The 27,447-nt window shown below is 44.5% G+C and overlaps 1 protein-coding gene across 2 annotated transcripts in view; it reads left to right on the top strand.

Annotated features, from left to right (window-relative positions):
• Positions 1 to 27,447, top strand: part of LOC106563159 (splicing factor, suppressor of white-apricot homolog) — a 143,967-nt gene that overhangs the window by 102,584 nt on the left and 13,936 nt on the right. For both annotated transcript variants that reach the window (XM_014128427.3, XM_014128426.3), the window contains exons 13-14: positions 911 to 1,104; positions 25,890 to 26,224. In XM_014128427.3, the coding sequence (XP_013983902.3) occupies positions 911 to 1,104; positions 25,890 to 26,224 (529 nt within the window). The remainder of the gene's footprint in view (positions 1 to 910; positions 1,105 to 25,889; positions 26,225 to 27,447) is intronic.

Below are 27,447 nucleotides of genomic sequence, written 5' to 3'. Positions count from 1 at the left end.
TCCATAAAGTGTCCAATGTTGTTAGCCGTGTGGTTTGGCCTCAGACCAGTAAGTGTGAGCAGAGCTTGCTGAGCATCTGGTACATGCCATTAGCTTGGGCTAGTGTAAGAGTGGGGGTTGGGCCTGTTTGTCTGCTCACGGCCTGGGCGTGTGTGTGACTTTCATGTTGAGGCCCTCTTTTTGCGAGAATGGGGGGGCATGGGGTGGGCAGGAGGGGCGTAGGTCTGATCTGAGGGGGCCTAAATGGGGTGTGGGCATGGTTGACTTGGGGGATGTTTATTGGTTGGGGTGGGGGTGTGGATGTGGCTGGTGGTGCTGTGGTCTTGGATGTAGGTCCTCTCGTCGTGGGTCATCTATGTGTGGGGGGTGGTCCCGCAGGTCTGGGAGAGTGTTCTTTGATCTGTTGCTTCTGCGTGAGGTGTTGGGGCTGCGGTTGAGGGCGATTGGTGGACCTGTTCGTAAAAGCTGTCCAAAGTGGAGTGGTGGGCAAGGTAAACATTTGGTTTTGAGGCACAGTCAAGGGAAATACTTGCTTTTACCTTCTGTATGGTAGCAGGGTGGAAGTATTTTCGTGGTAGCAAGGTGAAAACCACTTGTCCGCTGGGGGAAGTAGAATAAGCTTTTTCAATCACTCCCTTGAGTGCTGTGGCCACCCTTTCCTGCTGTGCTCTTAGGTCGTGCCTGTGTGTTGGTCCTCAGACAGAAGGTCGAGGGCGCACTGGGTGTTTAGAGGGGGTGGGATCTTTTTGTAAAAACATGCTGAAAAATTCTGGTGTTCATTTGCTCTCTCTCTTTATCTCTCTCACTTCCCTCCCTTCCTCCTGTAGCCATGCGGAAACGATTCTGTTTGTATGCTGCAGAAACGATTCTGTCTGTATGCTGTACCTGACCTCTGACCCTCTCCATCTAGCCAAGCAGAAGCTAGAGGACCGTCTGGCTGCAGCCGCCAGGGAGAAGCTGGCCCAGGCCTCAAAGGAGTCCAAGGAGAAGCAGCTTCAGGCGGAGAGGAAGAGAAAGGCAGCGCTGTTCCTCCAGACCCTACGTAACCCCCTTACTGGAGAGCCTGAGACCAGACGTCCCGACAAGACCACCGCCATGCCTGAGGTATGGAGGCATACACGCACACACTGTGGTAGTGAAAATCCCAGTTGCGATGAGCCAGGAATAGATGTCCTGTTCCTAATGGAGTCTCTTAATCAACCTAAGGTAGGAGCAGAGTCTAATTGACACAGCTGACAGTAATGTCACTCACACACTTTCCAAGACACCACATCGATCGTGTCCGGAGCAACCAAGCAGGGAAATGAACATGCACAGATACTGTCATCAGTAATATATTCACACAGACTGAAAACAGACACACACTGGGGTAAGTTTGAGAGATTAAGCCCAGACTTGTGCCCTGCTACGTCTGAGTAAGTTGTTGTGGATCGATGAGTGCCTGTGCTGTGTTGGGAATACTCCGCTGTTGCTGCTGCTTGTCTGCAGTCTGGGCTTTAATGATGGACACTGGCAGAGTGGCTATCAGATTTATCCTGCTGTTCCTCAGAGTTTGAAAACTCCTACACCCAGTCGGTGTCCGTGAGAACCATAGGGGGAAGGGGGGGGGGGGGGGGGGTGTGTGTGTGTGCGCGCGCGATTGTGAGTACACAGAGTAACGGCAAATACATGGAAAATGTAAACGAGTCGTCGCAATCACAGTGTTTGTATCACACACCCAACTCCTTGTCTCAACGGGTGGATACCTGCACTCTGTCCGTATTAGCAAGGGCAGTGGGTTGAAATCTGGGGGATTAATGTCATTTTCCCAGCCGTTGAACGCCTGCGTGTAGGCCTGGAGGTAGACCTTTCTATTGATGATTTCTCCGAGGGAAGATGCCTATTTTACCCACCTAACAGAAGAGAAGTTTCTCAGTTATTTTTCAATCATCTGTGTGAACTCCTGTGGCTGTCGGTTTCCTCCCAGTCTTAAGAAAATAGATTTACACAAGCGTTTGGGGAAATATGTACTTTTAGAGCCCTCGTTTTCATAAGTAGATAGCTCTGTCCGCATCCGTGAGCTATATTGCATTTTCAATATGAATCTAGCTTTAGATCCCTCGCTCTCCCTTTAGGCATTCCACTCCATTGCTGCCAGGTTCCCCCCTCCTCTCCATGTCTAAAGCAGCTCCAGTGTTATGAAACATATCAGTGATAAAATAAATGCTTATGTTTATTTCCATCTTTAGTTTGTCCTCTCTCTCTCCTCCTCTCGGCCCAACCTGGAGGTGAGCGGCCTGGCCCACCGTAACGGCAGCAGTGAAAGATGCCCAGAGACCCACCGCCACAACTCACGACCCCCCTATTTGTCCGAGGGACTCACCGCCACTGATTTATGGTGCCTGTCTCCAAGTTTATTGCCACAGCAACAAAACCGGGAGCCGACGTTGCTGTTGGCATCTTGTCGTTGTTCCGCTGCGACAAATAAAACCCTAATTTATTTTTCCCATCAAAGCGGCCTATCAGGGTTGACTGGCAGAGAAGATGTGATTTATGCAGACTGGGATGTGTTCATACCTGTGTACCTGTATACTTTTACTGGCTGCTTTTACAGTGGAGATGTACCTTTTAAAACTCTTCTCAGGAGGAGTGTTCTCAAGCAGCCAATCCCCTGCTGGGATTTTAACCTGCTACTACTTTTGTGACCAGCGCACCTCCCTGACTGAACACTTTGACACATCTGTGAGTCGTAACTCCAGTGGTACAATGGGGAGGTTAAAGATACTTTTTGTTTTGTCCTGTGTTTTTGCCAAAGCGTTGAACTTTCCAAGTTTTTCCAACTTATTCTTAGGGCTCCGCTTGCCTCTCTTCTCGCCCTTGCCCTTTCTGTGTTTTATGTTGCAGATATCTCTGTGTGTGTGTTTACGGTGTGGAGGGAGAGATGTGCCTTTGCTGTTCAGACAGACTCCACTGTGCGCTGCGGGCACTTTGTTCACAGTGAGCTTACAGTGACTCATGGCGTGTTTGTGAGTCCATCTTGCAGTGAGAGTGACCGCGAGACTGAGAAGCTCAAAGGATTCTCACAAAAAAGGGTGAAGAAGTGGAAGTTAACTCTACCTCAGTAGAGCTACAGTGCCATGAAAAAGTATTTGCCCCTTTTCTGATTTTCTCAATTTTTGATACCGAATGGTATCAGATCTTCAACCAAAACCTAATATTAGATAAAGGGTACCTGAGTGAACAAATAACACAACAATCACATACTTTTACATTTATTTCATAAACAAAATGCCACTGTGGGGAAAAAGTAATTGACCCCTGTCGTGTCTTGGCTTACATTAATGTGATGATGATTGTTTAATCAAATTGATTAACTAAGTTTAATTATTACTATTACATTACTCATGTAATAATTAACTCATCAGCAATCTTGGGGCACCACGGAAAAAGTTTATTTAACGAGTTACCGTTTTCCGAATTAATTCTTAACTGTCACATGTGCCGAATACAACCTTACTGTGAAATGCTTACTTACAAGCCCCTAACCAACCAACAATGCCGTTTTAAGACAAGTGTTAAGTAAAAAATAACAAATAATTAAAGAGCAGCAGTAAAATAACAGTAGCGAGGCTATATACAGGGGGTACCGTTACAGAGTCAATGTGCAGGGACACAGGTTAGTAGAGGTAATTGAGGTAATATGTACATGTAGGTAGAGTTAAAGGGAGAATAGCAGCAGTGTAAAGGGGGGGGGGGGGGTCAATGCAAATAGTCTGGGTAGCCATTTGATTAGCTGTTCAGGAGTCTTATGGCTTGGGGGTAGAAGCTGTTAAGAGCCCTTTTGGACCTAGACTTGGCGCTCCGGTACCGCTTGTAAAAATGCTTGCCGTGCAGTAGCAGAGAGAACAGTCTATGACTGGAATGGGTGGCTGGAATCTTTGACAATTTTTAGGGTCTTCCTCTGACACCGCCTGGTATAGAGGTCCTGGATGGCAGGAAGCTTGGCCCCAGTGATGTACTGGGCCGTAAGCACTACCCTCTGTAGTGCCTTGCTGTCGGAGGCCGAGCAATTGCCATACCAGGCTTATCAGCTTCAGCTCACAGACAGATGGCCTGACATTCCCCTGTAGAATTCTCTGATACAGAGCTGAATTCATGGTTCTTTCAATTAAGGCAAGTCGTCTAGGTCCTGAGGCAGCAAAGCATCCCCAAACCATCACACTACCACCACCATGCTTGACCGTTGGTATAAGGTTCTTACTCTGGAATGCAGTGTTTGGTTCTTTTCAGGCATAAAGGGACCCATGTCGTTAAAAAAGTTACACTTTTGACTCATCTGTCTATAGAACATTCTTCCAAGAGTATTGGTGATCATCCAGGTGCTTCCAGGTACGTTTTCGCAAACTTGAGTCTACTTTTTGGACAAGATGAGTCCCGTTATGCCTGCCGAAAACCAGGACTTGAAACAAGTAGTTCATGCTTGAAAATCCACAAATGTCGCTAAGTTAAAGCAGTTCTGCATGGAAGAGTGGGCCAAAATTCCTCCACAGCGATGTGAGAGATTGATCAATAACTACAGGAAGCATTTGGTTGCAGTCATTGCAGCTAAAGGTGGCACAACCAGTTATTTAGTGTAAGGGGGTAATTACTTTATTCACACAGTGGAATTGGGTGTTGCATAACTTAGTTAATTAAATAAATAAAATGAATATATATATTTTTTTGTTATTTGTAAACTCAGGTTCCCTTTATATAATATATATAAAAATATCCTTGCTTGGCGACGCTAACAGTCACCTGTTCAGCCAGGTGGCGCCGGGAGTCCTGTCATGGCCGTGTCTTCTCTGTCACTCTGGCCAGCTGTGATGGGGGTGTTGAAGGACCTCTTCAGTCTTGACAGGACAGAAGGTCTAGGTAGTATTGATGAGTTGTGTTCAGGCTACAGGAGTTTGTTGAACTGCGGTTGAGCTTAATCAGGTGTCTCTGTAATAGCTTGAAACCGCTGGATGCTTTGTCCATGTGAGGTAAAGTGATCTGAGCTTACTGTACTGTGACTCCACTAGAAGTACAAGTATTGTTTTCCTTTGCTGTAACGACGTCATAGACTTTGCATCAGTAGCTCAGTGAATGACGAAACACCACATCTCTTATAGTAGCTGTTCGAGAACACTTTAATGGCACTAACAACACTTTCTCCTCGCCAGTGGTACAAATGGTGATCGTTGATGTTTCACAGAGATGTCCTTAGTGCCAGTCACTCCTTTGTGACGGGTTGCTGCTAACTGTGTTATCGTCTAGTCAAGTATGTAGAGTTGAAGTCGGAAGTTTACATACACCTTAGCCAAATACATTTAAACTGTTTTTCACAATTCCTGACATTTAATCCTTGTAAAAATTCCCTCTCTTAGGTCAGTTAGGATCACCACTTTATTTTAAGAATGTGAAATGTCAGAATAATAGTAGAGTGATTTATTTCATGTTTTATTTTCCCAGTGGGTCAGAAGTTTACATGCACTCAATTAGTATTTGGTAGCATTGCTTTTAAATTGTTTAACTTGGGTCAAACGTTTTGGGTAGCCTTCCACAAGCTTCCCACAATAAGTTGGGTGAATTTTGGCCCATTCCTCCTGACAGAGCTGGTGTAACTGAGTCAGGTTTGTAGTCCTCCTTGCTCGCACACGCTTTATTAGTTCTGCCCACAAATTTTCTATAGGATTGAGGTCAGGGCTTTGGGGTGGCCACTCCAATGCCTTGACTTTGTTGTCCTTAAGCCATTTTGCCACAACTTTGGAAGTATGCTTGGGGTCATTGTCCATTTGGAAGACCCATTTACGACCTAGCTTTAACTTCCTGACTGATGTCTTGAGATTTTGCTTCAATATATCCACAGAATTTTCCTTCTCATGATGCCATCTATTTTGTGAAGTGCACCAGTCCCTCCTGCAGCAAAGCACCCCCACAACATGATGCTGCCACCCCCGTGCTTCACGGTTGGGATGGTGTTCTTTGGCTTGCAAGCCTCCCCCTTTTTCCTCCAAACATAATGATGGTCATTATGACCAAACTGTTTTATTTTTGTTTCATCAGACCAGAGGACATTTCTCCAAAAAGTACCATCTTTGTCCCCATGTGCAGTTGCAAACCGTAGTCTGGCTTTTTTATGGCTGTTTTGGAGCAGTGGCTTCTTCCTTGCTGAGCGGCCTTTCAGGTTATGTCGATATAGGACTCGTTTTACTGTGGATATAGATACTTTTGTACCTGTTTCCTCCAGCATCTTCCCAGGGTCTTTTGTTCTGGGATTGATTTGCACTTTTCGCACCAAAGTACGTTCATCACTAGCAGACAGAACACGTCTCCTTCCTGAGCGGTATGACGGCTGCGTGGTCCCATGGTGTTTATACTTGCGTACTATTGATTGTACAGATGAACGTGGTACCTTCAGGCGTTTGGAAATTGCTCCCAATGATGAACCAGACTTGTGGAGGTCTACACATTTTTTTTCTGGGGTCTTGGCTGATTTTTGATTTTCCCACGATGTCAAGCAAAGAGGCACTGCGTTTGAAGGTAGGCCTTGAAATACATCCACAGGTACACCTCCAATTGACTCAAATGATGTCAATTAGCCTATCAGAAGCTTCTAAAGCTATGACATAATTTTCTGGAATTTTCCAAGCTGTTTAAAGGCACAGTTAACTTAGTGTATGTAAACTTCTGACCCACTGGAATTTTTGCCAAAACTACAGTTTGTTAACAAGAAATTTGTTGAGTGGTTGAAAAACGAGTTTTAATGACTCCAACCTAAGTGTATGTAAACTTCCCACTTCGACTGTATGTGTGTATTTTAGCTAGTGTGTATTGTGTCTCGTGCATGTTGTGTGTTGTGGCGGTGAAGCTGGTTTAGTGTTCCATTATGAAGCCGCAGCACGGAGAGTCAACTGTTGGTAGGGCTCGGCAGAAGGAGCACTATCGGCACACAGCGAAATACTGACTGGCTTTAGCAAGGGGCTGCCAGGGATAATAATAGAGGACAAATAAAGAGAGGAGGTGAAAGAGAAACATGTGAGTCATATTTTTAGGAAGAGGAAGAGGTAAGGATGCGGTTTTTAAATAATCTCACTATTCGAATAGTATCATTAATTTTTGTCTGATAGCTGTATATTCTAAATACATGTGTTTTTTTCCTCCAAATGTACAGTTTTAACCTGAGCACTGCTGCGCGGGGTTTAGAGACTGGCGCTCTTTTGCTACAGCTGCGGATGGGCCAGTTTGTAACGTATGAGATGGGAGAGAGCAGACGGAGGAAAAGTGACACGCTAAGGCAACTCTGCTATAGCCTAGACTAGCTAACTTGTAGCAGGCACGTTATTTATAATCCCATATAACAGTGCCCGTCTTGACTGGAGTAGCCTAGAGAAGCTAGCTAGGCTCATTGAGGCCTCATGCTGCACTTTCTCCCCAATGAGCTGCTGTTTAATCTGTTTTTAAAGATAATTTTACTGAACCACTGTCTTTGGTTCATCCTTGACCCATATACACTACATGACCAAAAGTATGTGGACACATCTCATTCCAAAACCATGGGCATTAAATTGTATTTGGTTCCCCCTCTGCTGCTTTAACAGCCTCCATTCTTCTGGGAAGGCTTTCCACTAGATGTTGGAACATTGCTGTGGGGATTTGCTTCCATTCAGTCACAAGAGCATTAGTGAGGTCGGGCACTGATGTTAGGCGGTTAGGCCTGGCTCGCAGTCGGTGTTTCAATTCATTCCAAAAGTGTTCGATTGGGTTGAGGTCAGGGCTCTGTGCAGGCCAGTCAAGTTCTTCCACACCGATCTCGACAAACCATTTCTGTATGGACTGAAACAGGAAAGGGCCTTCCCCAAACTGTTGTCACAAAGTTGGAAGCACAGAATCGTCTAGAATGTCATTGTATGCTGTAGCGTTAAGATTTCCCTTCACTGGAATTAAGGGGCCTAGCCCGAACCATGAAAAACAGTCCCAGACCATAATTCCTCCTCCACCAAACTTTACAGTTGGCACTATGCATTGGAACAGGTAGCGTTCTCCTGGTATTCGCCAAACCCAGATTCGTCTGTTGGACTACCAGATAGTGATGCAGGATTCATCACTCCAGAGAACATGTTTCCGCTGGTCCAGTGTCCAATGGCGGCGAGCTTTACACCACTCCAGCCAACGCTTGGCATTGCGAATGGTGATCTTAGGCTTGTGTGCAGCTGCTCGGACATGGAAACCCATTTCATGAAGCTCCCGACGAACAGTTATTGTGCTGACGTTGCTTCCAAGGGCAGTTTGGAACTCGAGGACAGACGATTATTATGCGCTACACTCTTCAGCACTCACCGGTCCTGTTGTGGGAGCTTGTGTGGGCTACCACTTTGCGGCTGAGCCGTTGTTGCTCCTAGACGTTTCCACTTCACAATAACGGCACTTACAGTTGACCAGGGCAGCTCTAGCAGGGCAGAGATTTTACAAACTGCCTTGTTTTAAAGGTTGCATCCTATGACGGAGCCAAGTTGAAAGTCACGGAGCTCTTCAGTAAGGCCATTCTACTGCCAATGTTTGTCTATGGAGATTGCATGGCTGGGTGCTCGATTTTATGTGGCTGAAATATCCAAATCCACTAATTTTGAAGGGGTGTCCACATACTTTTGTATATGTAGTGTATGTGCCCAACTGGGCTTTCTGTGCTCCTTACCATACTCTCTTCAATGACCCAATCACGTCTTTCACTTATTATTCCTCATCTATCCTTTTTACTGTTTTGAAGTTCACTCAAAGCATCTCTCTGGTTCCAAGAAGTCGTCCTTTCCGCTCTGTAGCCCGTTGGCATGATGGTAGTTTACCATCATATTAAGATATGTTAAAAGCAGAGTTAAGTTCAGACTTTCTAGTATATTATTGATTATCTGTCAAATGAGACAAGTGATCCTAAAACATTAGCAAAGCTACAGTGAATCTTATAATGAATAAAAATGTGTCATGTCAACTTCTGCTCCCTGTTGAGTGGCGTAAGTGGGATGCCAGACTGTCTCTCCTGCCCCTGTCCCAGAGAACATGCTCTGTTCTTAGATAACCCAGCTTATGTCCCCCCTTCTCTCCTCCTCCTCCTCTGTGGATGGATGTCCCTGTCCGTAACGTAATACTCTGTTAAAGACCAGATCCTGCTGCAAGTTTAGCACGGATTGAACAGATTACTTTTTTTTTTAAGCATACCTTTAGACACCAGTACCTAAACCCTCTATTCTCCACCCGTCCGCCTACCATCCTGCCAGCACCTCGGCCAAACGAGAAACGCCAGATCCAGATGTCCAAGACTCCTAGTTTCTAATCAGGAAACTAAGAAGTTCCTGGACAGCATTAGCCAGAGACACCTGACCGAACACTTAGGGCTCCTCTTCATCTGAGTGTTTTATTGTACTCTGCTGTGAGAATTAGATTTTATGATTGAGTAGAGCACGAATGAAAGCGTGTAGAAAGAAACCAGGAAGCAGCAGATGGAGAAAAAAAACAGAAATCAAGAGAGAAATGACACAGGTCTATTTTCTGTGTTTTATTTATTTTTTTGTTCTCTCGTTTTCTTCTCTGCGTAACAAAATTAGAGGGAAAGTTGCAAGTAAGTGAGGGATCGATAGTGCGCAGGAAATGAGGCTATCAGAGACTGTTTGGAGCTTTCAATCAAAAGCCCTGCCTCTGCTCACTTTATTTAGTTTAAAAATAAATTCAAGGCCGGAATTTAAGAGGGCTAAATGGAATAAATTGAACAGGGATTAGTTCTCTTGGTAGAACACTGAGTGTGACCTCGGCAAAACAGTACTCTCACACAGGGATGATTTTCCATGGGAGGGAGGGAGGGCCCAGACATCCATATTGTGGTGTTATTAGCGTTTGAGGCTGGGGGGAGGCACCTTGCAAGCCTCGTTAGCTATTTACTCAGATGTCCTGGTGCTGAAGCTGCCCGACACAGAGGGCATCTCCCCCAAATGCTCTGGTATTTACTGAACATGTATATTTGTTTAGGCTACATTTTATCCAATTTGAATCCCAAATTGTGACAGATCAGGCTTTTAGTCAGTCTGTTTACTCAAATGAATTCCGATTTCGCAAACAGACCATGTGTGCTGATCAAAGTCATATTTTCTGGTCCTACTTTTCACCTTGAATGTACTCCGTCTAATTAAGGAGTGTGTGCGTGTGCGTCCTAGCCAGCTGGCCACAGTGCTCTCTGTGCTCTCTGATGAATTGAGTCATAAATCGTTCAGCGGACGGCCACATCTCCCACTCTCCTACCCTTTGCTTGTATTGATTTATTTATAGAATCAATTCCAAGCAACAGGTTCATGAATATTGATGCCTTTCAATCTAATCTCGTAATTGATTGATTGAGTTTGATACATTCTAATTCGAACACACACACACACTTACGGTAAATACTGTGTGTGTCTACTTATGTGACGATGTTTCGGTAGAAGCGTGTGTACGCAGATGTGTACCTGCCTGTGTTCGTAAGTGTGTGTGTGCGTGCGTCTTTCTCCCTCTCTCTCCCTTTCTCTCTGCCTCTCTCCCTCCTTGCCCAGCAGCCCTAGTCACTTCTGTCAAGAGCTGCTGTGATGTGAGCTGCTGTGAGGGGTAGCTTTCTAATTGATTGGGCTCTTTGTCTCTATGCTGACATGCTCTGTTCAAAGGAAGGGTTTCTCTCCTGGGAGCCCTGTCTCTCTCCAGCAGGTACCTCAGCTTCTTAAAGGGCCAGCCAGAGCCCGGCAGGGCTAATTGACGTGATTAGAGACAAAACCAGGGTGGAGAGGTGAACCGCAGACACCGCTATGCTACTCACCCTTTATTCCTCTCACGTGCTCACTTACTCTCCTTCTGTCTCTTTCCTTCTGTCTCGCCTTCTCTCGCTCTCTCTCCTGGCTACAGCAGCTCTCTGTTGGCATGTGTGTATCTGTGTGTACTCGGGCTCTGTGTGGAGCGGTATGAAGGGGATCATTGGATGTTTTATATTGATATTTTAATATTTGCCTGGCCTGGCCCATAGTCCCCCACTTGCCAGGCATTCCAGGGATAAAGGGTGCTTTTTTTAAGAGAGCCTGTCAGGTGGACAAAAGCACCCAATCTGGTGGCTTTGTTCTGCAAAATGGATCTCATTTGCCCAAATTAAAGGGTTAATGATTTCCCCGCTTGGCTATATAACTTACACGTAATTGCACATTAAAGTTTTAGGGGAAATTGTGAAAGCTTACCAGCCCGCCTGTTTCTCTTTCTAATTGGATTTCAAGCTAAATTTTGATTATGGCTTCTGTGATTGCTCCAGCAGATAAAGAATCAATGCTTGTGCCATTTGAGGTCTGTAACCCATTAAGACAGCCCTGTATGGAGGGAGGGGACGTGAGATTGAGACTAGAGGTCGACCGATTAATCGGTTATTTCGTTTTCAAAAAAAAAAGCTGTAATCTGAATAAAGGCCAAAATAATATTTGTAAAGGCCAAAACATTTATTTCTGTTTTTAGAGAGAGAGAAACGTGGGGTCAATTGTGCGCCGCCCTATGGGGGACACCCAATCACAGTCGGATGTGATACAGTTGAAGTCGGAAGTTTACATACGCTTAGGTTGGAGTCATTAAAACTCGTTTTTCAACCACTCCACACATTTCTTGTTAACAAACTATAGTTTTGGCAAGTCGGTTATGACATCTACTTTGTGCATGACACAAGTCATTTTTCCAACAATTGTTTACAGACAGATTATTTCACTTATAATTCACTGTATCACAATTCCAGTGGGTGAGAAGTTTACATACACTAAGTTGACTGTGCCTTTAAAGAGCTTGGAAAATTCCAGAAATGGCTTTAGAAGCTTCTGATAGGCTAATTGACATAATTTGAGTCAATTGGAGGTGTACCTGTGGATGTATTGCAAGGCCTACCTTCAAACTCAGTGCCTCTTTGCTTGACATCATGGGAAAATCAAAAGAAATCAGCGAAGACCTCAGAAAAAAAATTGTAGACCTCCACAAGTCTGGTTCATCCTTGGGAGCAATTTCCAAACACCTGAAGGTACCACGTTCATCTGTGCAAACAATAGTACGCACGTTTAAACACCATGGGACCACACAGCCGTCATACCGCTTAGGAAGGAGATGCTTTCTGTCTCCTAGAGATGAGCGTACTTTGGTGTAAAAATTGCAAATCAATCCCAGAACAACAGCAAAGGACCTTGTGAAGATGCTGGAGGAAACAGGTACAAAGTATCTATATCCACAGTAAAACGAGTCCTATATCGACATAACCTGAAAGGCCGCTCAGCAAGGAAGAAGCTACTGCTCCAAAACCTCCATTAAAAAAAGCCAGACAATGGTTTGCAACTGCACATGGGGACAAAGATCGTACTTTTTGGAGAAATGTCCTCTGGTCTGATGAAACAAAAATAGAACTGTTTGGCCATAATGACCATCGTTATGTTTGGAGGAAAAAAGGGGAAGCTTGCAAGCCGAAGAACACCAGCCCAACCGTGAAGCACGGGGGTGGCAGCATCATGTTGTGGGAGTGCTTTGCTGCAGGAAGGACTGGTGCACTTCACAAAATAGATGGCATCATGAGGCAGGAAAATTCTGTGGATATATTGAAGCAACATCTCAAGACATCAGTCAGGAAGTGAAAGCTTAGTCGCAAATGGGTCTTCCAAATGGACAATGACCCCAAGCACACTTCCAAAGTTGTGGCAAAATGGATTAAGGACAACAAAGTCAAGGTATTGGAGTGGCCATCATAAAGCCCTGACCTCAATCCTATAGACAATTTGTGGGCAGAACTTAAAAAGAATGTGTGAGTAAAGAGACCTACAAACCTGACTCAGTTACACCAGCTCTGTCAGGAGGAATGGGCCAAAATTCACCCAACTTATTGTGGGAAGCTTCTGGAAGGCTACCTGAAACGTTTAACCCAAGTTAAACAATTTAAAGGCAATGCTACCGTATACTAATTGAGTGTATGTAAACTTCTGACCCACTGGTAATGTGATGAAAGAAATAAAAGCTGACATAAATCATTCTCTCAACTATTATTCTCTCTACTCTTATTCTGTTTTAAAACATTCTTAAAATAAAGTGGTGGTCCTAACTGACCTAAGACAGGGAACTTTTACTAGGATTAAATGTCAGGAATTGTGAAAAACTGAGTTTGAATGTATTTGGCTAAGGTGTATGTAAACTTCCGACTTCAGCTGTACATAATAATAATACTTAGAACCTAACTTAGAAATATATTTGACGATAGAATTCTCCCTCTAGCCTCCTTCTAGCAAGTCTATTGTCCAGCTACCTGCTAATAGCCATAATGGCGCTGTACAATGTGACCATTTGTGTTTGAAAGAGTATTTTCCTGTAATCAACTATTTGTTTACCTACATTAGACATCTTTGTTCCAATATTTCTGTAATTCAGTCATATTTATTCCCATGGTAATTCATTATTGATCCATAACTAAATAATCATCTGCATTTTGAGAGTATTTATATCATAATTTTATTAATGAAAGCATGAAGATGTTGATGAAATGCTGTACCGCTGTTTTGCGTAACACTTCAGAGTACTTAAGTATCGAATACATTGCAGGTAGGGGGATGTTCACACCTACAGTAACTGGGCTACAAAGAGTCTATTGTCCTGCTAATCGGGCTACAAGTGTTTTAAAACTTGCTGCGCGTGGGAGCACGCGTGACTGAGCTCATGGCCTACTGCCAGACACCTGATACAAACAGCTCTTATTCTCTCCCCATTCACAGTAGAAGCCTGAAACAATGTTCTAAAGACTGTTGACATCTAGTGGAAGCCTTAGGAAGTGCAATATGACTCCACAGACACTGTATATTGGATAGGCAATCGCTTGAAAAACTACAAGCCTCAGATTTCCCACTTCCTGGTTGGATTTTTCTCAGGTTTTTGCCTGCCATATGAGTTCTGTTATACTCACAGACATCATTCAAACAGTTTTAGAAACTTCGGAGTGTTTTCTATCCAAATCTATTAATAATATGCATATCCTAGCTTCTGGGCCTGAGTAGCAGGCAGTTTACTCTGGGCACGCTTTTCATCGGGACGTGAAAATACTGCCCCCTACCCCAAAGAAGTTCAATTAAGGTTACACTGAGTATTAATTTCTACACCATAATTTTTGTCTAACCAATACCCAAACAGAGATTCAGTCAAAATAAAAATCTCATTGCTTTATCAAGACCAGTCCCCATGCTTGTCTCAGAGCAGCGCGAAACGGTGCTAAAATAGTTGTAGGCTATTGTGTCAACTTCAATATGCTCTTTAAATAAATAAGACCTACACCACATTTAACAGCACATTACTCAACACTATTGAGACTCATTTCGCCTATGGTAGGCCTACAGTATATTGAAAAATATGACGTGATTCTCAGCTAATAATTACATATTGAGGATTGGATGATTCTAAATTAAAACCAAAAGCTGACACATGGGTCTCCCGGTGGCGGCCGGCACAGGTATGTGTAGCAACGCATTTTGAATTGCGATGCGGTGACTTAGACAGCTGCGCCACTGGGGAGGCCCATCCACAAATATCAAAATATAGAGAGGTGTTGGTAAAGGTATATTGTCCTGCTAATAGCCCATATTGTCCTGCTAATAGTCCTATTATAATACTCTACATGGTGTCCAGGTCAGGATAACCAAAACATTTCTTTATTAAACACTAACAGAAAGAATGTTGGTACTTATTTATTTTGATCCAAAGCCATGAATGAGTGAGTCACTCAGCTTTATGTAGGTGCTGCTATATGACTGTTTTCAAAAAAATTAAAGTGAGTGATTGTAATCTGAATAAAGGCCAAAATAATATTTGTAAAAGCCAAAACATTTTATTTCTGTTTTTAGAGGGAGAGAAACGCTGGGCCAATTGTGCGCCGCCCTATGGGACTCCCAATCACGGTCGGATGTGATACATAATAATATTAATAATAGTAATACTTAACTTAGGAAAACTGCAAGGCAATCCCATTATATATTGTCCTGCTAATAACAGGGTTAATAATATATCTGAGAATATCCAAGGGGCTTTTATATAATTCAAAATTAATAATAACAATATTTTGGAGATTTTGTTTTCAAATAACGTAAAATGAGCGAGATAAAGGCCATTCTTGAACATGGGGTGAGACATTGTTACTAATTTGTAAATAAAGCCAGTTTGTTATTTAGAATTATTTCTTTCTGTTTTTAGACGAAGAGAAACCAAAAACCTAGAGTCATCTCACGGGTCTCCCAGTTGAGGCCGGCCCGGGAATTGAACCAACATCTGTAGCAACACTGCTATGCAGTGTCTTAGACCATTGCACCACTGAGGCGCTGTACAAGGTGAACGGTCGGGAGTGGCCAACAGTACGACAGTAAGAGCAAAATAATCCTAACAAAATAAACTAATAAAAACCTTAGTGTAACAACAGTTTTAGTAAGTAATACTGAAGTCGTGCACAATTATCAGTTTCTATTTAGGTTTATGTAGCCTGTTCATTGTCAGTTAGAGACACAGTAGGACCCACAGTAGGACCCAAAAGCATAATCAGTGCTCCAACTCCCCCTTTCGCTGGTCTGGAGCAATGAATTGGTGACACAGGGTACCATACTAAACCACAAATTACCTCTAAGTACCGCAGCATAATCGCAAAACTTTTAGTGGAGCAACCACTGTACCATATCTTATGCAGACATAAACCTTTTACCTTATCATAAGTAGACATAATTGCAAATGATTAAATTCTTCCAATGGAAATAAAATAAAAAAACGATTTAGATACAAATTAAACATTAATTAAATGAGTTGACTCTTCACATGGCATGATTTCACTGAACCACAAAATAAATCGAATATTGAATGATCCCCAATGATCCATCGCATCTCCCAAAAATGTTTTCAGCATACATCTCAGGCTTCCATGTCTTCTCCCTGGACCTCCTCAATGTCCACCACTTGAACATCAGACTGTGAGGCCTAATCTTCACTGTCACTTTCCAACCTTGTTGAGGATGGCTCGTTGTCAGGCTCAAAAAGCCTAAAATTTGCCCAGATGGTACCAATTTTTCAACCCTTGTATTGGTCAGTTTGTTGTGTGCTTTGGTGTGTGTGTTCCCAAACAAGGACCAGTTGCAGTCTGAGGTGGCTGATGTTGGTGGGATTTGGAGGATAATGGAGGCAACAGGGTCAGATCCACAAAATCCCTTCCACCAGGTGGCTGATGAGATATGTTGGCATGACTGCCATATTGCATCTCCATCCCAAAGCCCTTGCTTGGTAGTGTCATCCAGGCCAAGGTGGCGAGACACGGTAGTGATGACACCATAGTCCTTGTTGATCTCTGCACCAGCCAGGATGCTCTTGCCAGCATACTTGGGGTCCAATGCACACTGTGGCGTGTATGGGCTTCAGGCAGAAGTCTTCACGCTTTTTGATGTATTTCAGAACTGCAGTTTCCTCTGCTTGGAGCAACACTGAAGTGGGCAGTGGAGTATGGATTTCTTCTCTAACATCTGCAAGCAGAGTCTGAACATCAGACAGGATGGCATTGTCTCCCTCAATCAGTGCAATGGCTACTGCTACAGGTTTCAGGAGTTTCAGGCTGCTTACCACTCTCTCCCAAAGTACATCATCCAGGAGGATCCTCTTGATGGGGCTGTCCATATTGGCAGATTGTGATATGGGCATTTCTTGTAGAGACTCCCCCTCCAGGAGACTGTCAAACATGATGACAACACCACCCCAATGGGTGTTGCTGGGCAGCTTCAGTGTGGTGCTCTTATTCTTCTCAGTTTGCTTGGTGAGGTAGATTGCTGCTATAACTTGATGACCCTTCACATACCTAACCATTTACTTGGCTCTCTTGTAGACTGTATCCATTGTTTTCAGTGTCATGTTGTCCTTGAGGAGAAGATTCAATGCATGAGCAGCACAAGTTAATGGGTGTGATGTGAGGGTAGCACTCATTCACTTTAGACCAAGCAGCCTTCATGTTCGCAGCATTTTCTGTCACCAGTGCAAATAACTTCTGTGGTCCAAGGTCATTGATGACTGCCTTCAGCTCATCTGCAATGTAGAGACCGGTGTGTCTGTTGTCCCTTGTGTCTGTGCTCTTGTAGAATACTGGTTGAGGCGTGGAGATGATGTAGTTAATTATTCCTTGCCCACGAACATTCGACCACCCATCAGAGATGATTGCAATACAGTCTGCTTTCTCTATGATTTGCTTGACCTTCACTTGAACTCTGTTGAACTCTGCATCCAGCAAATGAGTAGATAAATCATGTCTGGTTGGTGGGGTGGTTGCTGGGCGGAGAACATTCAAAATCTCTTCCAATATACATTGCCTGTGAGCATCACAGGTGAACCAGTTGCATACACATCTCGAGCAAGACATTCATCAGCATTTCTCTAACTACGTTCCTCCATTGAGTCAAAAAAGCATCTGATTCCAGGAGGACCATGACCTGTTGCTATCGATAAGGTGTCTGATTCAACATTTTCACCTCGATTAGAAGTAGAGGGACTTTTGTCAGAGGTTGCTTGTTGTGAGCGCTGAGGGCACTTGGCCAGATGATTTTAAAAAAATCTTTGTTGCATTCTTCACATATGATTTGGCACAGTTTTTGCAAATGTACACAGATTTTCCTTCTACATCAGCTGCAGTGAAATGTCTCCACACATCAGCTAGTGCCCGTAGCATTTTCATGTAAAGATTAGAAAAAACATTGTAAAAAAAAAATCTAAAATACAATTCAATATACAGATAAATAGTTAAGCAGTTAGATTAAACAACTCCTTTGTAAGATAAATGTTTTAAAATTAAACGTTTGTAAACCGGTGAATTAACACTCCTCAGTTAGCAGGCTCAAGCAAGCTAAAACCCACATGGTAGCAAAAACTAACTACCAGAAATTGTTAACAAGTTAGAAATTATTTAAACACACTTTGATATAGGCTACTACACTGCTCAAAAAAATAAAGGGAACACTTAAACAACACAATGTAACTCCAAGTCAATCACACTTCTGTGAAATCAAACTGTCTACTTAGGAAGCAACACTGATTGACAATAAATTTCACATGCTGTTGTGCAAATGGAATAGACAACAGGTGGAAATTATAGGCATTAGCAAGACACCCCCAATAAAGGAGTGGTTCTGCAGGTGGGGACCACAGACCACTTCTCAGTTCCTATGCTTCCTGGCTGATGTTTTGGTCACTTTTGAATGCTGGCGGTGCTTTCACTCTAGTGGTAGCATGAGACGGAGTCTACAACCCACACAAGTGGCTCGGGTAGTGCAGCTCATCCAGGATGGAACATCAATGCAAGCTGTGGCAAGAAGGTTTGCTGTGTCTGTCAGCGTAGTGTCCAGAGCATGGAGGCGCTACCAGGAGACAGGCCAGTACATCAGGAGACGTGGAGGAGGCCGTAGGAGGGCAACAACCCAGCAGCAGGACCGCTACCTCCGCCTTTGTGCAAGGAGGAGCAGGAGGAGTACTGCCAGAGCCCTGCAAAATGACCTCCAGCAGGCCACAAATGTGCATGTGTCTGCTCAAACGGTCAGAAACAGACTCCATGAAGGTGGTATGAGGGCCCGACATCCACAGGTGGGGGTTGTGCTTACAGCCCAACACCGTGCAGGATGTTTGGCATTTGCCAGAGAACACCAAGATTGGCAAATTCGCCACTGGCGCCCTGTGCTCTTCACAGATGAAAGCAGGTTCACACTGAGCACGTGACAGACGTGACAGAGTCTGGAGACGCCGTGGAGAACGTTCTGCTGCCTGCAACATCCTCCAGCATGACCGGTTTGGCGGTGGGTCAGTCATGGTGTGGGGTGGCATTTCTTTGGGGGGCCGCACAGCCCTCCATGTGCTCGCCAGAGGTAGCCTGACTGCCATTAGGTACCGAGATGAGATCCTCAGACCCCTTGTGAGACCATATGCTGGTGCGGTTGGCCCTGGGTTCCTCCTAATGCAAGACAATGCTAGACCTCATGTGGCTGGAGTGTGTCAGCAGTTCCTACAAGAGGAAGGCATTGATGCTATGGACTGGCCCGCCCGTTCCCCAGACCTGAATCCAATTGAGCACATCTGGGACATCATGTCTCGCTCCAACCACCAACGCCACGTTGCACCACAGACTGTCCAGGAGTTGGCGGATGCTTTAGTCCAGGTCTGGGAGGAGATCCCTCAGGAGACCATCCGCCACCTCATCAGGAGCATGCCCAGGCGTTGTAGGGAGGTCATACAGGCACGTGGAGGCCACACACACTACTGAGCCTCATTTTGACTTGTTTTAAGGACATTACATCAAAGTTGGATCAGCCTGTAGTGTGGTTTTCCACTTTAATTTTGAGTGTGACTCCAAATCCAGACCTCCATGGGTTGATAAATTGGATTTCCATTGATTATTTTTGTGTGATTTTGTTGTCAGCGCATTCAACTATGTAAAGAAAAAAGTATTTAATAAGATTATTTCTTTTATTCAGATCTAGGATGTGTTGTTTAAGTGTTCCCTTTATTTTTTTGAGCAGTATATTTACTCGTTAACATAAAATAATGTATGTCATATAAAATATATTCACCCCACCCAGTATTGTAATCAAAACCAGAAAGCATGTAGTCCTTGGCTCAGACAGTGTAGTAGTGTGGGCTCAATAGCATCTCATTAGTGTGCAAGATCTTGAGAATCAGCTGTACATGTGATGGAAAAATGCACTGTTGCAATTCCATTGAACTGGGGATTTTTAACCAAAATATGCCACAAAACCTAGAATTGCCTTAAGGTTATCCCTCAAAAAAGGTTCACTGTTATAAGCTAACTTTTTGATGAATTTAAGCAAAATTCCCCAAATTCCAGGGCTTAATTTCCCATGGAAAATTTCCCCCAAAATTCCAGAAATTTGCCAGAAAGTTTCCTACCCTTTGCAATCCTAATTGGCATACAGTAGATACTATAAAGTCCTATAGTCATCACACTGCTGTTCATATGGAGTAGCATGACTGACTGACTCAGATTACAGTTCATGGATTACATTACAGATGTGTGTTTTTTTCTACTGCCAGTTGGGAGTGGTCTCTCTCTGTCTCTCTCTCTCTGTCCATCCACTCATTCCCTTTCTCTCTCATATGGTCTCTCTCTCTCTCTCTCTCTCTCTCTCTCTCTCTCTCTCTCTCTCTCTCTCTGTCCATCCACTCATTCCCTTTCTCTCTCATATGGTCTCTCTCTCTCTCTCTCTCTCCTCTCTCTCTCTCTCTCTCTCTCTCTCTCTCTCTCGTCCATCCACTCATTCCCTTTCTCTCTCATATGGTCTCTCTCTCTCTCTGTCCATCCACTCATTCCCTTTCTCTCTCATATGGTCTCTCTCTCTCTCTCTCTCTCTGATAGCTAGAGCTGGCTATTACCTGACCATATGCATGGACCGGGCGAGTTTAAAAACGCAGCCAGGTTTTAAGGAGCTGGCAAATCCCCTCATCATCTGGAGACCCCAATCAATTTGCCATGTGGTGAAGGGGTGCTGAGAGAGAAGAGAGAGGAATTGATCTAACGTCTCCTAGTCAGATTACAGCTCTGGCAGCCCCAGACCAGACTCAAACACTGCACAATCACAGGCCTCTTCTCTTGATTCAAGCCCTCTGTCTCAGCTACATTCACTTAGACAGGGGTGATGTCTCGTGCCCAATTCCCATAAACTATGGTCAACAGCAGGGTTTTTGTTTTCTGAGGCATTACAAGCTAACCTAAATCCTGAACACTCAGAACACATTGGTCACTTTAATGTTTACATACTGTTTCACTCACTTAATATGTATATACTGTATTCTAGTCATGGATCATGCTACAGTTGAAGTCGGACGTTTACGTACATCTTAGCCAAATACTTTTAAACTTAGTTTTTCACAATTCCTGACATTGAATCCTAGTAAAAATTCCCTGTTTTAGGTCAGTTAGGATCACCACTTTATTTTAAGAATGTGAAATGTCATAATAATAGTAAACAGAATGATTTATTTCAGCTTTTATTTCTTTCATCAGATTCCCAGTGGGTCAGAAGTTTACATATGTTCTATTAGTATTTGGTAGCATTGCCTTTAAATTGTTGAACTTGGGTCAAACGTTTCAGGTAGCCTTCCACAAGCTTCCCACAATAAATTGGGTGAATTTTGCCCATTCCTCCTGACAGAGCTGGTGTAACTGAGTCAGGTTTTTAGGCCTCCTTGCTCACACACACTTTTTCAGTTCTGCCCACAAATTTTCTATGGGATTGAGGTCAGAGCTTTCTGATGGCCACTCCAATACCTTGACTTTGTTGTCCTTAAGCCATTTTGCCACAACTTTGGAAGTATGCTTGGGGTCATTGTCCATTTGGAAGACCCATTTGCGACCAAGCTTTAACTCCCTGACTGATGTCTATAGATCTTGCTTCAATATATCCACATAATTTTCCTGCCTCATGATGCCATCTATTTTGTGAAGTGCACCAGTCCCTCCTGCAGCAAAGCACCCCCACAACATGATGCTGCCACCCCCGTGCTTCACTTCTCCAGCATGCCACTGGTCATTAAATGTGAGCGTTTGCCCACTGAAGTCCGTTACGATGCCAAACAGCAGTCAGGTCAAGACCCTGGTGAGGACGAGAGCATGCATATGACCTACCCTGAGATGGTTTCTGACAGTTTCTGAATGAATCCTTCATTTGTGCAAACCCACAGTTTCATCAGGTGTCCGGGTGGCTGGTCTCAGATGATCCCGCAGGTAACGAAGCCAGATGTGGAGGTCTTGGGCTGGCGTGGTTACACGTGGTCTGCGGTTGTGAGGCTGGTTGGACATACTGCCAAATTCTCTAAAACGACGTTGGAAGCGGGGTATGGTAGAGAAATGAACATTAAATTATCTGGCAACAGCTCTGGTGGACATTCCTGCAGTCAGCATGCCAATTGCATGCTCCTTCAAAACTTTGACTTCAGTGGCATTGTGTGTAAAATTGCACATTTAAGAGTGGCCTTTTATTGTCCCCAGCACAAGGTATGTAATGATTGTTCTGTTTAATCAACTTCTTGATATGCCACACCTGTCAACTGTATGGATTATCTTGGCAAAGGAGAAATGTTAACTAACAGGGACGTAAACAAATTTGTGCGCAATATGCTTTTTGTGCGTATGGAACATTTCTGGGATCTTTTATTTCAGCTCTTGAACCATGGGACAAACACTTTACATTTTGCGTTTATATTTTTGTTCAGTATAATTACCACTTGGAGAGGTGTTGAAATTGATTTTTCCCAGTCGGATGTGGTAAATTCCCACTTCCGTCTTGGTTACGAACGCACCAATATACTGCCTCCTTCAGTGCCAAATACGCATTTGTGATTCTCATGAAAAGGGCGTGTTTCTAGCACCGTTCACCTCCCACTCCGGGGTAATGTGTTGAGGTGTCACTGTTAAGTAAGCGCAACACAGGGTGCATTTGCCAATTCATTGAAAACTTTGGCTTTTGCTTGCTTATTTAGTGCAGGTACTACCTGTTTGCTGAAATAGGCGCAAGAGGAAAGTTTGTTACATGGCTTGAGCACTTTCACAAGGTGCTGCCTGAAAACCCCTATTCTCAACCACAGAAAATGGACGCATATCCGTGGCTATAAACGAAAGACTATAAAAGAAACAGCCTACCTACCTGTTTCTTTGCGTTTCCGTCTTGCTCCGTTATACTGAGGTGATGACAGCGTAAATGTGCCAACGTATTTGAGGTGTTGGCAGCTGCATAGTCTATTATCCACAAGTCTTTGTCCATCTCCATCGTAATCTAATGGGAAGCCAAAATGTTCCCAAACTGGAAATGTATACTATGATGGAGAATCCTCCGGGTTTATCGACTCCACCACTCGCCATCGTACAGGACTAAGTTCCTGGCTGCGCCTCACAAAAGGACAGTTTGAAATGTGCCAATTAAGATTAGAATTTTTATTAACGTGTGCATAGGCTCTAGTTTTAACAGGATAGCCTGAAGTGTTTTTTCAGCTCAGATTTAGTCAAGAGGCACAGACCTACAACACAGCGTATGCATAGCCTATAGACCTTCTGTTTTCATTTTGTACATATCTTTTTTTTATGTATTCATTCGGGTTCACAGTGAGGACCAAACCGAGGTGCCCTTACCGAACTGTTCGGTATGAATACATGTACCATTACACCCCTACCATTCAGGCTTAAAATGCTCCCACAACGCCTGTGTCTCTCTCTTTCTGTCTCTCTCTCTTTCTGTCTCTCTTTCTGTCTCTCTTTCTGTCTCTCTTTCTGTCTCTCTTTCTGTCTCTCTTTCTGTCTCTCTCTCTCTCTCTCTCTCCTCTCTCTCTCTCTCTCTCTCTCTCTCTCTCAGGACCTGGAATAAAGTCAAAACTATCATTTTTTGAAACTTTCAACGAGCATTTCTTATGTGTTCAGTCTGGGCTGAAGCGTGTTAGGGTATGCTTTCATTCTGTTATAAACATACCTTTATTTGTAGTTTTGTAGTCACCTTGATTCTTTTGGCCATCCTTTGTAAACTCACTCTGTCTACTACAGCATCGGATACAGCGCTGTGTGTGTGTGTGTGTGTGTGTGGACGGCGGTTTGATTGCCTTGTTTTCCCTGGCTGTCACAGTTTGTGTCTATAGAGTTGTGTATCCATACTATCCTCCTCTCACATTCCACAGGGACGCTTCCAAACACACAACTCTGAAACACCAGGAGAGACACAGCGTCTAGCTAATTATTGCTTCAGCCGATTTCTTGCTGTTGTAACGGAAGCCGTCCCAGAGTTGGCCACAAGTGTGAATTATTGATTGATTGATTATAGGACCAGAGCACAATCTTCAGATGTAGTTCCGTTTCCTTGTAAAAATATTGAGTCTGTCAAAGCCAGCTAATTAAAGCCTGTTAAGAGTGGATGGCAAAGCTTGAGCCGTCACTGGGTGGGATGTGTTGCAAAGTGCAGGCAACGTTTTTGGTGCTTCAGAGTTATTGGCATGGCCCAAATTACAGTATGACAACAGGCAAGGTGACCTGGAGCAGTTTGTTTGCACACCGAGAGTTGTGGATTCTGGCTACACTCTCTATCTCTCCTCTCTCTCTCATCATCCTCTCTCTTTCATCGACCTTCTCATTCGCCCTCTGTCCATTTCGCTCTCTCTTGTCCGCCCTCGTTCAAATGTTTTGCTCAATATCTGTCCCTCTGACACCCCCTCTCGCTCATGATTGACTGCGTTCCTCTTCCTCTCCATCCATCTCTCTCTTCTACTATCCCACTCTCAAACACATTCTATCCATCTTCCTCCTCTTTCCGTGTCCCCTTCTCCCATACACTACATGTCTCTCCAGTGTGGAGGTGTGCTTCACAGAGGTCAGCCTACACACTCTCCTCTCCCCATGGCCCTGGGGTATAAGCCTGCCTAAATGACATTTTATTTTTAACCCAAAACCTCCTTGAAATATTCCCCCAGCCATCCTCCTCATTATCTGCCTCGAGCCACCGCAGCTTACCTCATCACACCGCAAAATACTGATACCCGAAAACTTCATCAAAGCCAATAACGCAGATCTCTCTCCTCTTCTCCTCTTCTCTGCCTCTCTCCTCTTCTCCTCCTCTGCCTCTCTCCTCTCCACCCCTGCCGTGTGCTTGAGCTGTCTAGATCAGGTGGGGGGGGGGGAACGTGGCTCTCTCGCTCGCTCCACGTGAGGGAAGCAAGGAAGAAGGAAGGAGAGGAAAATAAGTAGTCCTGTTTCACTGTTAATTGGGACAGGGTAGGTTATAAATATGCTGTTAAGAGAAGACATTGTGGCCTGGTTAAGTCGAGGCTCCTGAGAGCTCATTTGACCCACTGTCGCCGGAGCTGAGTCTCTGCAGATACTGCGGCAAACTCTGACACACACACACTTTTTCTTCCTCTCGCTCTCTAACACACACACACTCACACACTTTCTTGTTCCACATATGAACACTTCCATACCCAAAGTCACCATTATTGCACACACCATCCCAGTGTCTCTCTCCTCACGATGGCAAAGTGGAGGTTTGATGGCGTGTGACGCTACATTGATTGATTGAGGCCCAGTTGTGATGTTGAATCCAGCGGCGGGCAGAAGACCTAATTTAACCAGACAGACACATACTGAAGTAATTAGAGGCACTTTGGTGCTGACAGTGGAGAAGGGCCAATTATGTTTTGTAAGCCAGGCAGGCAGGGCAGGGTGCTAGCTATCAGGCTGCATTGTGTTGTGTAACCAGCATCTTTTAATTAACAACAGAGTAAGTCTGAGGGAAGAACCAGAACCAGAACCAGCTCACGGGGAGCAGTTATCGTGACCCAAGGACAGAGCTAGGAGTGCACGGCCCCAGAACTATGACTTAACCTTTTACCTGGGTCGGTCGAGTGCACACGCTCACACGCAAACACAAAATCATACAGACACGCACACACATACACACTCAACATTGATTGGAGACGCAGGCTGAATTTAGATAATGTCTCCCAGATCACCTTAAGCCTGTGGCTGCTCCTATTGATCCATCGGCAGATGCGCAAATACAGGAGGCGGCAATTGAGAATCCTCCTCTCTCTCTGTCTCTCTGTCTCACCTTCCACCTCTCTCTCTCTCTCTCTCTCTCCTTCCCTCCCTCTCTCTCTCTCTCCTCAGCCCCCTCTGTCAGAGGGAAGAGTTCTGATTGGTTTGCATCAATCAATACGTTTGGTTTTTCTTGGACTGTTAAACTAGAAAATGCCCCAAGGTGCAGATGTATGTTTGTCATTGACGTGCCCCTTTCTTTCTTTTGCTAATCCCTCTTTCTCTCTCCTTCTCTCTACCCTAGCCACAGCTGCCAGAGGTCCCAGTGGTCCCCGTTGTCTCAGCCCCCCCTCCTCTGGCTTCTAGAGCACATGTGTACCCAGCTGATCAAAGACCACCTGATGTCAGCGCCTTCAAAAGCAAAGAGCCCCCCTCCTCCTCTTCCACCCTCCTGCTACCCTCCTCCTCATCCTCCTCCACCTCCAGACGACCGGAGAAGAACCGGGACAGAGAGAAGGGCGACAGAGAAAAGAAGAAGAAGAAACGCAAGAAGAGGTCACGGTCGAGGTCGCGCTCTCGCTCCCGGCCTAAAACCAAGCACGCCCTGCCAAGCGCGTACAGAATGGTCCGCAGGTCTAGGTGAGTGGTCCAACCCGTATTCCACACAACAACCTGGTCCTATGGCTCTCTCATCACAACCATGGCCTTTACGGTTGAATAGGTGTTGTCTTTACACATTGGGCAATAGAAGATGGCGTAAAGCTCAGATTTTTGAACATAATTCATCAAAGATAAAGCTGCTCTATTTATGATCCTACAGTAGCTGGTGCCTACTGCCTAATGAAGCAAGTAGCTTTCTGGCTGGCTGGCAGTATCAACTAGATGACTTTGTTGTGAAACTGAGAGTTTCATCCGTCTTCACTGCAACCTGTCGGCTTCATCTCTCTGTAGTTTCCCGACGCCTCCACATGCTCTCCAAGTTTTTCATCTTTAATTTTTTTCATCTCTCACTCTCTTTTTGGAAATCACGGCCAATTGGCATTATCAGCGGCTGGAGTTGCTGTAATTACGCCGGCCTCATGGTGTCATCCTGACGAGCATTAATGTAATTTCACTAAGATTTAATCGTTTCTGCCTGAGGTTTTAAATCACTTACAGTATGTGAATTAAAGGGCTTATACTGAGAAGGGGGCATCCGCTGAGCCTCGTGTCAGAGATTGCAATCCTCTAATGGGCAAGCACGCCAAATTTCCTCCATTTTCTTTTGTATTTTTTTGCAGAGCAAGTCAAATGGAAAAAAAAGAATTCCGGGCTGCGGCGAAATTTGAATGGAAGAGTGAAATGGATCCCTGATAATGAGCAGTCACAGAATCAGTCAGCGTTTTAGTGTTGGGAGGCTGGAAGAGGCACTGAGCTCCTACTCTTTGTTTTTACAGCGTTGATGAAGATGCAGACTGCATCCCAAATCGATCATATTCTCTACACAGTGCACTACTTTTGACCAGAGCCCTATGGGTACATTACATAGGGAATAGGGTGACGTTTGGGACACAACTGCCATTTTTTAGAACGAGGAGCATCTGAAAGGTCTAATCTGGTTCTACAGAGGGGAACCTCGGAGGGTTGTGCAGACATCAGCCCTGCCAATCACTCCCCATTTCAATCCCCAGCGTTTTAAAGGTCTCCCTTACTAACCTTGAGAAAGAGGTAATGGAGCCTTCCTGCAGGTGGCTGGCTGACTGGCTGCTTGTCTGTATTAGTGCATCCCAAATCGCTCCCTATTCCCTATGGCCGCTGGACAAAAGTAGTGCACTATATAGAGAATAGGGTGCCATTTGAGACGCAGCCTCAATCTGTCTGGG

Source organism: Salmo salar, chromosome 11 (assembly GCF_965601325.2).
Source record: "Salmo salar chromosome 11, fSalSal1, whole genome shotgun sequence".
NCBI classification, from domain to species: domain Eukaryota; kingdom Metazoa; phylum Chordata; class Actinopteri; order Salmoniformes; family Salmonidae; genus Salmo; species Salmo salar.
Note: the sequence above shows the minus strand (reverse complement) of the source record. Positions and strands in the feature narration are given on the sequence as shown.